Source organism: Charadrius vociferus, unplaced genomic scaffold (genome assembly GCF_000708025.1).
Source record: "Charadrius vociferus isolate BGI_N301 unplaced genomic scaffold, ASM70802v2 scaffold39, whole genome shotgun sequence".
Classification (NCBI taxonomy): domain Eukaryota; kingdom Metazoa; phylum Chordata; class Aves; order Charadriiformes; family Charadriidae; genus Charadrius; species Charadrius vociferus.
Genome location: NW_009650188.1, coordinates 2,253,162 through 2,268,631, shown reverse-complemented (window position 1 = coordinate 2,268,631; position 15,470 = coordinate 2,253,162). Strand labels below are relative to the sequence as shown.

The 15,470-nt window shown below is 46.7% G+C and overlaps 1 protein-coding gene across 1 annotated transcript in view; it reads right to left on the bottom strand.

Annotated features, from left to right (window-relative positions):
* Window positions 1–287: 287 nt before the first annotated feature.
* The window catches only part of NOTCH2 (notch 2), a 99,831-nt gene continuing 84,648 nt past the window's right edge, over window positions 288–15,470 (bottom strand). Inside the window, 4 exon segments of the mRNA XM_009892893.1 lie at window positions 288–2,013; window positions 2,902–3,027; window positions 3,539–3,686; window positions 4,046–4,347. Of these exon segments, the coding sequence (XP_009891195.1) occupies window positions 716–2,013; window positions 2,902–3,027; window positions 3,539–3,686; window positions 4,046–4,347 (1,874 nt within the window). The 3' untranslated portion in view covers window positions 288–715.

Genomic DNA, 15,470 nt, shown 5'->3' with positions numbered 1-15,470 from the left:
AGGAGACCTAAGAGAAGTCTATATGTATATATAATCTCATAATACCTGGGGGGCAGGCAGTGGGCAGTGAGAACACTAAGGGGTGTTAGTGGGTCTGTATAAGACAAATACTCTTGAAGAGGAAAGGGTGAAGCTGTGTGACAGAAGGTGTCACTTGACCTGCAGGCGTTTCGGGAAGTCCGGCTCGCTTGCTGAGCAAGAGTGGCCGAGGGAAGGAGGGGTCTAGGAATGTGGGTGCAGCTCTGAGCTGTGTCAAGACAAGGCAACTTGAACTTGAGGAGAAGTAGTAGAAGGTGCTTCAGAGAGAGGTTATGTGAGTAACAAAAGGAGTAACAAAATAAGGATACAAAGCTGGTTTTGGCTAAATTTCTGGAGAAACGACCGTGAGATGCATTAAGCTGAAGAGCTGTCTCCCCAAAGAAATGGTGGAACGTATTTAAAAGCAAACTGGAGAATCCAGTGCAGACAGCAATCACACCCAAGGTGCACGGGAGTTGGTTAGAAGTGACCCGGCTGGTCTTCTCCATCACCAGCTTCTACAGTTCTCCGTTTAGCATAAAAGCATACAAGCCTACAGTGACCACAGTCCCTCCAAGGAAAGAATAGCCTGGGCTCATTAAGACTCTTGGATACTAAAATGGTTCTTCATTTCCATCCTGGAAGACCTTCATGAGTTCTGGAGTCCACTTTCATTGGGCTTCACCTTGGACAGCCTTCAGGCATACACCTGCATGTTGTTTCGTTGCTGCTCTGTCATGTGAGCGGCTGCTGGCCCACGCTGGTTGTTACTGGGACTGGTTGCCACATCAGACCAGTCAGAGGCAGAGTGTGGGGAGGAGCTTGACCACTGGTCCGGAGATTCGGGCGACGGAGTCAGGTATGGGTGCTCCCCTTGTAAGTGCCGGTTGTGGCTAGGAGTCCGTTCTGTGGCCGAGGAGTAGCAGCTGTGCTGGGAGGGAGGTGTGGGATACTTCCCCATCGAGCTCTGGAACTGGTGGTAAGCTGGGAGGACTGTCTGAGCCACTTGCCCGTCCTGCTGAGGGATGGCAGCCATGGAGAACGAGGCGCTGGGCAGCTGAGCTAAATCCGGTATCTGGTACATGGAGCTAAGAGGACCAGCCATGTTCTGAGCGCAGTTTGACTGGGCCTGCTGGGGCAGTGCTTGCTGGTTTATGCCACCCTTGGGAACCAGCTGGAAAGTCATGATAGGGGGCAGAGACTCCCTGGACACTCCCATGTGCTTTGTATCTGCTTGAACCAAACCACTCTGCTGAGAAACACTGGGGTGTGAATGCATCACCTGCGGCACCATGCCAAACATCTCATTGTACTGGGACTCGTTCACCTCCATACGGTTCATCCACTCGGTGGAAACGTTGGCTGGCCGGAGCCTGCCAAGCCCACTGTTAGGAGGGGTGGTTCTGTGCTGTGAAAGTAGTTGGCTGACAGACGGGAGCACCGTGCTGGATCCACGTCCCAAGGGCTGCATCTCGTGAAGGTTGGAAAAGGACATCGTGTGTGCAGCCTGCACCGACGGAGCGGTCAGCAGTGAGCTGGGCGATGAGTGTAACACCCCCGGCGACGGCATCACGGGAGACGATGTTGGTTCTGATGCAAAAGCATGGGGCGATTCTAGGGAATCAACTGGTGACAGGGTCACTGAGCTCTCCGAAAACTGCCCTTTGCTCTCACTGAGGGACTTCTTCCTTCTCCTCTTTGCATCTTTGGTGAGGTTTGTGGGCATGATGCCTTTGGCATTCGGTTTTCGTGACTTCTTGCTTAACGAAGCATGCTTCAGATTGAGGAAGGACCTATTTGGGCCACAGATGACCGGGGAGAGAGCAGAGTTCAGCATGGCACCAGGGTGCCCAGCGGGGCTGTGCGCCACATTGTACTCGTTGAGAAGCTGCACTATGTCATGGTGCATCCGGTCCTGGGCCACATCTCGGGGCAGGCGGTCCATGTGGTCCGTGATGTCTCGATTGGCAAAATGGTCCAGCAAGATTTTTGCTGCTAAGAAAACATAGAGAATAAGTATTTTAGCGTCTTCACTGTGAGGGGACTGACTTACAGCTAACAATCCCTTAACAGTGTGGCAACATCTGGAAGCACTGTTTAATGCAGTGTCACATCAACTGTCTCCAAGAACAACCCACTCTGAGAGGTACCCATTGAAAAAGGCAGATTACAGGAGATGATTTCACACACAGCATAGAGCACACAGGCTAAACTATCCCACCAAGAAGTGGACTATTCTGACACGGGTCCTTGGAGGAACCGTGAAAGCACCTGGTGCTTTTCTCCCATTGTCCCCTATGAGGGAAAGGTACAAAGAACTAAAACAGCCCAGTAAAGAAGTGCAGCTTATAGGTGGCTCTAAAATCCACTCAGCAATACATAATAATCCAAAAAAGAAACCCTAGGCAGAGGAAAGAAATCAAGGACTAAGACACAGCAAAAACTAACAGTGAAGCTACAGGAGGTCCGCACAGAGCAGACTGTCTCTCAAACAGAGGGGCTTCTCCCCCATATCCACCCTGCACTGAGATCCCTGGAAATGTTACAGGACGTGACTGCTGCTGTGCTGCCAGATCTGTCTCTCTGCTAGCCAAAATCCTGCTGCTCGACACCAGCAGCACTTCACCCTGGTGCTCTCACACACCACTGACAGTGCATTGCATTCCTTTTCTGCAAGAAAAGCAGGACAACGTTGATGTCCAGCACTTGGCCAAACAAGAAGAAAACTGCTCTTCCGTATCAGAAGTCCTACAAGACATCCACCACTTGGTGAGAGTTCCAGTCACACTCTGGGTTTGGAAGACCAGCACTGAGCACCCAGTTTAGGAAATCTGAACTTAGTTCCCTGCCAACAGCAAAGACATACTTTGAGTTAGGAAGCACAGCCATGCTGAGCACACCCAAACTGTACCTTGTTATCCTGCATGTCTCTGTTGGCTCCATTCTTCAGCAGCACTAGTGTTGCTTCCACATTGTTGACAGCAGCAGCCCAGTGAAGAGCAGATTTACCTGCAGGGAAACCCAACAACTTAAATAACAAAGCGAGGAGCTATTTTCTAAAGCACTGAGATGGACAGAGTACACTGAGGGAAGAAAGCAACTGCAGTGCAGCTCACAGCACATGAACATGTCCTGAAGTCAGGTTTACATTTTGGAAATCACCACGCTGTGACACACCCCTACATTACCAAGATGCAATGGGACTTTCAGCACTTGCTCTGGGACTTCTTTATTTTTATTTTTTAAATAACCTATTCACAGAGTCATGTCTGCAATCCAGAAAATCCCAGCATATCCAACCACATATTTCTTCTGCTTCTCTTCCAGGGCTGTCTAACCAAGCCACTGTGCAGCAGCCTGCAGTCTATTACTGCTGGGAGGACTTCTGCAGGAGAGCCTAGTGTCTGATTTAGCTACAGAATTTACAAACAGCCCACACTGTGGGAGAGCAGAAGTCCACCCCTCCTTGCTCGCACCATGACAAATATCTGCCCAGCCCACTATGTCGTGTTCCCATTACCATGGTCATCTACGGCGTTCACATCTGCCTGGCAATTAATTAGCTCGGCCACCATTCCTTCCACAGCCAGACGTGCAGCCAGAATTAATGGGGTTGTTCCATCATTCATTCGAGCATCTAAGTCTGTCACTCTGTTACGGATAAGGATCTGGAGAACAAGGGAAGACAGATTTTTTTCAATACCGCTACAGACCAAAACTGAAGGTTTGGCAGAAACTCAAGAGAAACTTTATAACGAAAAAGCAGCCTAAGTACTGAAATGCAAGGACCCAGATAATAGGTGACAGAGGCAAACAGACCAAATAAATATATGTCAGGTGATTCATGTACGCTGAGTTCTTCAGGCTATGAATACCTAAGGAAACTGGATGTAAGATACAGTTTCGCTTGGCCATCACACTGTGGAAGGCATAAGAGCAAGGCTGTGAGGGAACAGAGCGCAGCTTTGGCAGGCTCATATAATTACAGAGCACAGCTACTCTAAAAGGGGTTCTTCCATTACTGTACCTGGAAGACACCTTGGGCGTCAGCAGCTACAGCTGCATGCAGGGGAGTCCGTCCCATGTTGTCCCGAGCATTAGCATCCGCACCAGCATCCAGCAAACGTTTCGCAGCATCTGCTCTTGAGTAACGGGCTGCCAAGTGCAGTGCCATCTCCCCAGTGCGGTCTGTTTGGGCCTGCAGGTTGGCGCCTTGATAGATCAAATCAGTTATTATATTTGCTGAGGAATCTTCTGCATCCTCATCATCCTCGCTGATATCGGAGCTGCCCGCACGCAGAGATGCCAACATAAGCGGAGTACATCCATCTGCAACAGAAGAGATGATATCATAGTAACCTGACGGTGACAGCAAAAGAAAGGAAACCCTCCTGCAATCCTCTCCCCTTGAGTGTCTACAGCTACAGACAACCCCTCCAATCGCTTTAACCCAGACCTGTTCCCTTATCTTAAAGCCCAACAGAGTTAGCAAGTTGTTTTCCTTCCAAGCAGGACTCTAATACCTGCTGCAACCCCAAAAGAACTTAAGATACTTCTCAAATAAGTAAGATCATTATAAAACAAAAAAGTTTGCTGCTAAAGCGGAAAACTTCCTTAAAATGCAAAGGCTAGCTAAATTCCTAGAGAGAAGCAAGGGCGATAAAAAACAAAGACTTCAGATGACTGTGTAACTATTCATGTGGATTCACATACCTGGGGAAAGAAACAACTGACAGAGAAAAATCATTGGACAACTATCCACCCATTATTGGTGTCCTTTTGCAGATATTAACCTGAAGTGAAATGCAGACTAAAGCTTTCATTAGAAAGAATGACCTTCTTCAGACCTTCTTCAGAATGACAACTTCAGACCCTGAAGTTGTGACAGTGAAGCACTCAAAGCCGAAGAATGCTCCAGGATGACTGCCTGAACCTACCTCTTCTTGCTTTTAATAACATCTATGACCAGAGTCCTAAACAAACTGGTCAAGCACACGCTGTATTTTCATAGAAGTACACCATGTAGGAAGGGACTACAGAACAGGATCTAGTCCAGTATTATTCACTGGTGTACCAGTAGCATCCTACACATGCACAATGCCTTGTTCCCCACACACCTCTCCATCACAGCATGGACTGCCCACAGATGCAAACTGCTGAAAGTCTCACACAATTTGAATGCTTTGGAAGATACTGGGCTTGTGTCTCTCCCCAAGCCCCCAGTGATGGGCTCACCCTGATGGGACATCCACAAAGGCTAAATTCACATTCATCCAACCAGGATTCTTGCATCGTCACTGGAAGGAGAAAGGCTCCTCCAGATCTCCAATTTAGAGTAGCTCCCTTGGATGAACCTCCCTCTCTTTCTGCTGTTCAGAGAGGATGGTCCAGGAAGACAAGCTCATGCTGTTGATTTTTCACCCTTGTTAATACCGTCCTTGATGCAGTGCAATTAAGATTTAAAACACCTCCACATATTTTCAGCAACCCATCAAATGCCAAATGCTTCAGTTTCAGCAGACTCTGAAAGTTACAAGATATTCACTACTCAAAAACAAAGACTTCAACTGTAAATGCTAATGCTTGCTTACTGATTTTACTGCTTTACTCCACGCACGTCATAGGCACCTAGAAAGTAAGGGGGACTAAGATGGCAGCAGAAGCGAACCACTCTGTGCTAAGCGCCCCGCTGGAGTTCTGCAAAGGTGAACACAAATTTTGCTTCTCCAGTGTGGCTCGCTAGCAGAAATTCAAAATAATCTTTCAGCAACTGCCTGATTTATTCAAGCAAAGGACCTTCCTGGACCCTACAGATAACAGCTTCCCTGTCTGCACAACTCTCAATCTACAGTACACTATCCACACTGAATGAAGTGTGTGAGCCCTGCAGAAAGCTATAAAGCAGAATTAGGATTCTGTGCAGATAAACAAGGTGATGATCTTCTATTGAAATTAATATACAGAGCTCGAATGTCCTGACCCATTTCCCAAATTCTGATGACCAGGCTTTTCTGACTCTCTTTTTTAGAGCACTTCTAAAACTTTCCAAAAAATCTAGAAATCTATCATTCTACCACAGGGAACAGTGTTGAGCAGCGGCAGAGATCAGGGCTGTGGCATCCAGGGCTGCTCCCCAGCCAGGCTGGCAGCAGCAGCATTCATGCTCCTCCTAGTGGCTCACAATCACAGGACACACAGGCTTTCACTGAGCTACTTTCTCAGGATTTGTTGGACGGCAGCGAAGTGTTGACGTATGGGCCTGGGTCCAGTTCCAAGATCCAGTCCTGTCTATAGACCCTCTTGCCTGTCGTCCAAGGCTATACCTCCTTTTGTGCGTCTCCCTCCCACTGCTGGCTCTGCTTCCTTGTCCCAAATGAATACTTCTCAGTATTCAAGTCAGGCTGTGCTCTCCTCCGTACTGCTCCGACACAAAGAGCAGAGAGATGGAGCACAGAAAGGAGCTTTCCTTTTCTCCAGCACCACAGCCCTGGGAAAACCACTCGCAGGAAAGGTTTTGCTCAATCACTGCAGTTGTCCTGGATGGATCAAGCCCAGCTGCTCTATAGGGACACAGCTACAGTATGTATTAAATCCTTGGAAAAATTAGCTGCCACCCTCCAAAAAGTCTCTCAGGTATGTGCAGCTCTTTTCAGAGCTTTGTAAGTCGGCCACACACGAGTAGTTTTATGAGGCTAGCAAAAAGCACATCCAGCTAGACCGTCACAATTAAGTGCTTGATGGACTACCAGAAAAAAAGCTGTGGACACAATGTCTTTTTTCCTCCTTCCAGCTTGTTCTCTGAAATAGCTGGAAAAGAACCCAAAAGGATCCAGCTGGAGGCAGACACACAGCATGGAAAATTCCAGTCTGAACCACTGAAGTTTTAGTAACTGAAAAAGAGGGGCATATAATAGGGACAGTTCATCAATTTTAATTATAGGTGGTGTTACCAGTTATGCCTGTAATTGCATTACCCTGGTTACACACAATAACTCCAGTGAAAAGAATGTCCTCACCACTCTGGGGGACACAGAGAAAGAACAGCATGGGGAGACAAAGGTAACAGCAGCTTTTTATAAAAAAAAAATCTGTTTGCTGTCTTTCAAGAAGACAGCCCCCGAGGAAATGTAAAACTCAAGAGTGAGACGGTAAAGCCAGGAGTTCACCAGACAGGTACAACTGAAGGAATCACACAGGCACAATATACCGAAAGCTGAGATGCAAAGAACCCCCTGGCAAAGTCTCTAGGCAACACTTCTGTAGGAGACCGGACCTCTTGGATCCCCCTAAACTCGAGAGACTGCAGAAGGTGCTGGATTAAGAGAGGAAAATCCCTTGGTACACCGAGGCGTTTCAACGTGCCTCTCCTCTCTCTAGAAAAGATGCCTACTGTTCTCCCTGCCACCTGGACCTGTAGCCAGGATCTAACTCACCCAGTTTCACATGGCTCCAGCCCAGACACCTGCACCTAAGTCAGTCAGCCTCAACACCCTTTGTAATTAGGGGCAGCGAAGCATTACTGGAGTGTGAGCCACCTAGTCTTCAGGATGAATTTTGCCTGAGGCAGAGATGAACTGCCTCTCAGAAGTGCCTATTTCTTCCCTCTGCCTGCAAAGGAAGAGGAAGATGGCCAGGGCAGATGAATAGCTAGATTAACTGCGAGGAATCCTACCCCTCCTTACTAATCCATTACTCCAACACTTCTCAGACTTTTCAAATGATTTCTTTCCCTGACAGTAACTCAGCTGCTTGCTTCTGATGCTCACAGGGGGGATAGCTTACAGCACCTTGCTGCAAGCTTCACAGTTGCATCTGAATGGCAGGAAAGCAACTCACAGGTCAGTATTACTCTATTGCTATTGTTGGACAAAGCTTTGAGTGAACGTGAAAATAAGCAGTCTGAAATCTTACAAACGTTATTGCCTGCACTTGGAATGCTTTTACACTGCCACACAACTAGAAGTTTCAATAGGGGAAATAAAGAAAAGCTTAAATTTGGCAGAAACTGATGGTTTATGTTCTCACACTTGTTACAGAGAAATCCCTCCTTCCCTGTGCTTTGCCATTTAGGAGAGCTAACGGGTCAATGAGCAGAAAAGACAATAGAAGGGAACTGAGAGAATGGGTCCAGCCATCATTAAATTGCATGGAAATATTCCCACAAAATCCAATAAAAAGCAATTGCAGCAATATCATCAGAATCACCTCTCCGCATATGAACAAGAGCCATGCTTGCAGCTTTTCCAACCAGGATAAAACTCTCAGTCAACTCCCTCCTCTCAGAACACAGGAATCAGTTATTATCAGATGACCCACCCACTCCCTTACCAGGTTACACAGCATTAGTGCTACACTTCCAAAAAGCAGCAGAGTGTTCTTACTACATCTAGCAATTTGAGACTAAAAGAGCAAGCTTGTGCACGTGTGTGCATGTTAAAGAAGTGTCCTTCAAAATTCACAGTTGTGTTATGAATTCAACGAGTTGATCACCATATGCTGAGGATATAAATCCGTGAATTAAAAAAAAAAAATAAATCATTAACAAACTTGCTGCATTGCTTCTCTGTTCCAGCACAGATGTCTCACACACTGCTAACCAGGGTATACTGTCTGCCAGAAGTCATCTTATTGAGGAAAAGGCCATCCTTGCTTCCACCCCAGATAACAGACGCCTCAGGTATAAACCTTGCTAAGTTGGTCCTTACAAACTCTGGCATAAATCTCTGCAGTGACCCAGCTGAAGAAGCTGGAGGTTATTTCCAGCACAACTACACATTCCAAATTTCTGCCGCAATGGCATTCTGACGATATCTTTTAGGCACGCATTGTTATAAAGGAGATCCTATACCTGTAGTTCCTACAGGTGCTTGCTAAGTGAACTCTTTTTTTCTTCTGGTTACATGATATTCCATGTGATACAGACCATGATCCAATCTCCCCAGCTTTCTTCTCCGGAGCGCATGTGATTTTTCCTTCAGTGCCATAAAAATCCCGCGGGTGTTACTGTATACTCCATATAATTTTTAAACATTAGCAGTCCCAGCCATTGGAGACAGGGGAGGGAGATCGGTGGCTGGCTGGCAGAACACACGGACGCTCAAGAGTACTGACCTGGCCCTCTGACATTGACATCCAGAACATCCACCTCTTGATCTGCTTGAGGTGGTGTAAGGGCTAATGACGTGCTCCCACAGACATCTGCTGCCTCCAAGTGCTGCTGTGTCCACTGGCGCTGATCTATCTGCTCATCACCTTCTGGGAGCAAGGCTTGATCCTCAGCCTGAGCACAGGAAATAAGCAGTTGCTTCAAAATGCTCATCAAGCAGCCAAAGACACTTAAAGCTCTTGGGTTGTCTTAAGTTTTGTTGGGTTTGGTGGGTTTTTTGTTTGGTTTTGGGTTGTTTTTTTCTGTTTGTTTTTTAGGTTTGTTTGTTTAAGCTAATGATGGTGTCCATTTACCTCTGCTTGGCACTCTCAGCTTTCACACTCCCACCATTATGTTATCAGACCCGAACTGCAAGACACCACACTACCGCTAACTTTCTCTTCTCTTGTGATGCAGTAGGGCCTGGGTAGGGAGGGGACACTGGAACAGAAGTTACTTGGTTTCTCTACTGGCCTGTGGTGGCACTGTTAACCCGAGGACTTGCTCCTCAGATATCATTAGTTACATATTACAAACCCCTAAGCAAAGGGAGGTTTTGAGCAAGAGGCATATTCTGGAAGTTAATGCAGCTGTCTTCCTCACTAGCAGTTTCAATTTCAGGCAATATGGAAGTCTTGGAGCTCCTTACCTTTGCTCTTTTTGGCTGAGGTCCACCATCGCCTGCCCAGTGTTCAGTTGGTCCAGAATCTGCCAGGTTACCCTCTGGTATCTGGACCGACAGATTTCTAACAAACAAGGAGAACACATCACATTGCAGGCTGAGCAGGTGCTACTACTGCTACTTACACTAGCCTGCAGAGACCAAGGATGGGATGCTTGCAAGTTTGGTAGCTTGCAAACAGAGGGACCAAGAAATTACAAATCTCAGGCAGCCAACGCTGGCATTAAATGCATTTACAACTGCAAACTTGGTTAATTCAGTGGAAAGCCAAAACTGTATAAATAGGATTCTTCTTTTGAAACTTTCCATTATTTCTGAGTCATGTCTTTAACGCATTGAGCTAGATGTATTAAAAGTTTGTTGTCACCTATCAACCTACAAATGTCTCACGTACTCCAAAAGCCAATGATGCAAGCAGTACCCAACCACTGAACTAAACAGAGCGGCAGAAAACCAAACATAACCAGAAGATCAGATTCCTTACCAGCATTTTACAGATCACAGTTAATTAAAGTTCTTCTGTCCAAAACAGATGTACTAAAATTTAGAGAAACAGCCTAAGAAGTTCTAGCTTAAAAGGCAGCTTTCTCTATGGAGTCAAGTGCCTTTAATGAAAGATTCATACACCACGTTCTCAAAATCCTCTAACACACTAATAAACACAGTCAGCAGCCTAAATGAAAACTTACTTGAGTCCAACAGCATCTTCCCCAACTGGCTCTCTGCGCTTGTGATTACTAGGATCCCTGCGCAGAATAAAGCCCTCTGGGAGCCACAGCGAACCATGTTTGCGCTTACGCTTTGCCATCATCACACCCAAGAGAAGAATTAAGAGGATGATCAAGGCTGCCACAGCAAGTAGGTAAAGCAACTGGGTCTTTGGTGGTAACAAGGGTTCACCTAAAAATTCCAGTTAAAATATAGTAAGATTAATAAAGCCGAAACAACAACCTTCAATCTACATACTTTCTTTTCTCACTCAGAGTCTGCCCCTCAAAAGACTGTATTGCCTCTATACTGTGATGCATTTAGAGCAAGGCTTGAGGAAGTTTAGGCTCTGCTGCAACTTTTGTAAGAATATATCCTGTCTTTCTGGCTTCCCTTGATCTTGTTTCTCAAAATATTTTTTAGAGTATATGACTGCTGAACTGAAGACCTTGCTCCTTCCTCAAGAGTCCTGCTGGCTGAAGACAGCCACCCTGAATTAGTGTAGGGAGAGCTGATCTACATAAGGATACGAGCATGACCCAACTAGGAACAGTGATATTACCAATTTAGTAGGAGGTTGCAGCCGAGCCTCAGACTGAGGGAGAGGGGAGCAGAAATCAAAGGTACTACATCTTGCCAGAGGATAAAACATCTGATAGACTGAGGAATGGCCCCCACCCTTTCTCTCTAATGGCACCTTTTTCATTGACTTCATGGCTTAGAGTACATGAATGGGTTTTAGTGCAGACAAGATCGCTGCAGTGCGTTGCACACTGCTGCAGCACGTGAGAGATTGCTGTTTCTACAGGTACTAAAATGACTAGGCTCCAAACTTAAATGCGCTGCTTACTAACCAGCTGTCCCCTCAGAGCAGAATAAGCATAAGCTCCCAGAAATCACATTTAACAGTGAGAAATATTAAGATGATGATCAATAATCTGGGCATGAATTTTGCAAGCCCAAGTTTGCTGACTGCCTTCCTCCACAAGCAATTTTCCCTCTGCAATTACTTACTTTGGACAGACACGAAAGGATAGGGCAACATGCCCTTGATGGCCTGAGCCGCTAAGAGAGCTGCAGCAGCTTCTGTGTTCTGAAAGCATTGCTCCGAATCCTCTGCACACTGACGGTTGTCAATCTCCAGGAACACCCTGGTGCTGCAGAGACACAGTAAGAGGGCACAGAAGTCAGCGACAGAAACTTTTGCCAAAGCTGCAGCCTTTGAAGCTAATCATTCCACCCCCCAGTACTGAATTTGGCAGTTCAATAGCTTTATGTTTCTCTATTAAAAAAAACAGACTACAGCCCTAGAAGGTCCAGAATACACCAGACACCTACAAGCAAGAACTACCACCATAACAAGGCCAGAGGAACACAAAGGCATCCACTCACCCAATGACCTCTTGCTCTAGTTCCCTGTGCTTGCGAATGACAAGTGATCGCCGACTCCGTGCTGCTGATTTCTCCCCATAGTATGGGAATACCATGGGGTTTCCCTGGGAGTCCAGCTTGATTCTCAGATTAGTGTGCAGAAGAGTTCCCAAAGTGCGCAAGAAGCTGCGAACGTCACCCAACAGCTCATCAGGGGGCATCAAGACCACAATGATTAGGGTCCCCTCTGCCAGCTTCTCGGCTTTGTCACCAGCACAGTCCAGACCGTCCCAGCCACACTCCTCACTATTACAGCCCTGGTCACAGCGGCCATCTGCGTAGTGATCTGCACAATACTTGTCATACCTAGAACAGTGAAAGGGTTACAGGCAGCATACAGGACATACATATTCTATACAGTATACCTGCAGTCTAGGGGACAAGGCCTTACGCTCTTCGTAATCATTTGAGGTAAAAATAACACTCATATTCAGGATATAAGGAGAAGAGATATAACTCCAGGATAAGCTAGCAATCTGGCAGGGTGGAAGTAGGAAGCAAAGAGCACCCCAAGAACAAGTGGTTCAGTTCTGGTATCAGTGGAAGAGAACTGCTTACTCTATTTACTAAGATAAAGCTGTAACACCTCCTGCCTCACCAAGGGAGAATCATCACAGCAAAGCTGTAGTGTTTCTCACAAATAACTGAAGAGAAAGAAGTGCCATGACAAACAAGCTGGAAAACACATTCAGAGTCAGCAAATACAACTGGGATAAAAATACAGGCATTGCTGGTATGGAGTGAAATTCAGGATAGGAGGCAGTACTATTAAAATCTCGTACAAGGTGAAATGCCGCCTATTTACATTTCCACAGAAAGCAGGGCACATCCATCAAGCAGGTTAACACGTTACCACTGCCCAGGCTATCAACTTAGTTCATAGCATACAAATTCCAGAACGTCTTTCAAAAAAATAGATGAAAAGTACACAAAGCAGCAGAAACCCCTTGATGTCAAACTTTCAGCAAGAGCAAGGTCCAGCAACAGAAACAACGGAAGAGACGGAAGCAGCAGGCATGAAGCATACCAACTACCGAAATCGCTAGCAGGAGATATATTAGTGACACAGAGAAACCGTCCTCAGGATCGAGCCTTACTTGCATGTTTTGCTATTTTGCTGACATTCAAAGTTGTCAAACAGGCACTCGGGTGTGTTGCAGAACTCGTCACACTGTCCATTGAAAAGCATCCAGCAGCGCAATGAAGAGGAGCAGTTGGCCCAAGGATCTTCCATTGTCAGGGAGCAGTCGCCTCCATCCCACAAGCAGGCATGAGTGTTACAGTCTTCATCACAATAGCCATCTTTCGCTTTTTCTGCACACTGGGAATCCAAACATCCTTTGGGCTCTGGGCTGAAAGTTACAGGCTGTTCACACTGGCTGCCTTGGGTGTTAACAGGGCACTGACAATAATAGTAAGGAGGCTGAGAATGAGGGCGGCAGCTTCCACCATTCTGGCAGGGGGCACTGGCACAACCCGTGTTTGTCTGGCATTCCTCTCCCACAGACAGCTTGGGGCAATAGCACCGTGGACCAGAAGATGTCTGGATGCACTGCTCCCCCTTCTTGCATTTCACTTGTCCACAAGTACTGTGGCTACTGAACTCACATTTTGCTCCAGAATAACCCTGTGGGGAAAAAAAAAAGGCAAAACAACCAGGCTCACAAACTTATTCTCCAATGCTCTGAGGGCTGGAGGCAAGTTGTCATGCGTGACCCCTTTCCCCCCCGTAATTCCTCTAGCCTCATTGCAGGAGCCATGATTTTCTGGATCTAGCCTCAGGGATAAACTAGGAACTTACAAGGCTCTGGTACATTTAGAAATGGACTTAGAAGAGCCGAGAACAAGGTGAACCTTGCAGCAAGCACAGAGAACACAGGATAGCAAAAATAATTGTTGAAATTTAATGCTAGGTGGAAGATAGAAAAGCCAGCTATCCTGCCTCAACAGCAGAATTGTTTGGGCTAACAACAGGCAGCATCACTCTCCTAGGGCGCCTGGGAGCCCTGGCTTTCCCAGCTAAGTAGATGAACTAAAAGATGTGGGTAAAGAGCATCCAAGGACACAGCTTCGCAAGTAGTACAGAAAAGATAACCTTCACCTACAGTGGACCAGTGGAACTAATGAAACTGTAGCCAGAGAACTCTGGAGCTGAGGCAGGCAATTCAGTTTCAGCATACAGTGCTTACCGGAGGACACTGGCAGATGAACCCATCCGGCATATTGCTGGCAACAGCACAGCTACCTCCATTCTGACAAGGCTTCCGGGGACACACATCTATTACGCTCTCACAGTGACGACCTGGGAAGGGTAGAAGAGAGCAGAGAAATGTGTGTGCGCACATCAAAAAGCCATCACAAAGCAAAACACTCCATCGAATAGCCAATGAGCCAAACACTCCAGTGAGACCTTCCCCTCAGAACAGGTAGGGCAAACCTCTTCAGATAACACACGCTTTTTAAGTATCTGCCTAAGTAGCGGTAGAGGAAGGCAGAACCCCAGAATTCACAAGGGGTATTTGGAGAGAGCCCACCTTGTCTGCTTCCTCAAAAACATGTGTGAGCCAGCACAAAGACAGAATTTGCTGCAGTCACCCCCAAGTCATCTGGGCACAGAGACTGAAGGTACGGTACCACATCAATTTGGGGGGTTCCTAAGACTTCTTGACTTTTTGGGAGATGCTCAGCGAGTCCAATGGCAAATCACACTCTAACCATGAACAAACAACCCTCAGGACCAGACGCAACACGAGTGAATAGGACAAGCAAGCAGACTCTCCTCAGACTGATCAGCTAGACAGAGAGGTCTTACTGCACTGACGAGCATTTGCAGCAGCTCTCAGAGTCAAACTCTGACACCAGACTTTAAAAAGATGAAGATGACCTAAGCATGACTTAGACCCCCTAGGAAAAGGCTAACAGAAGTCTCCACACATATGCAGCCAAGACTGACTGCTCACAGACAGGAGCAGACAGGGCAGGACGGCCCATGGAGTCCTGGCATCCTATCAGTCACAAACCACAGCAAAGCCACCCCATCGCCTCCCAGGCAGAAGGGTCAATGTGGAATGTGCAGAAGACGAACAGCTAGAGGAAGAAGCATGCTCCCCCTCTGTGCCACACATTTCCAGACAGATTTCATGTCTGAGACACAGCAGCTCTCCCTGCTCCTCCTAGGGTGCAGCAGGTCTGCACTCCCCATGTTGCAAATTCCAGCTACCCTTCCATGAGAGCCACAAGCAACGTGAGGCATAATTCATGAAAGCAAGCTTAACAGACGGGCTTAAATATAAACCTATCTGATGACCTGCACCAGTGTCCCACTAGTTAACTTGGCTCCACTTCCCTCTTATGTCACTCTTTTAGGAACTCCTTTTGTCAGTGTAGGTAATGCATTCAAAAACTACTACATGAATTCTTCCGATGTATGTCTTTGTGATTTCTTTGCATCTGACAATCACAAATTTAGTGGAAGATCACAGCATC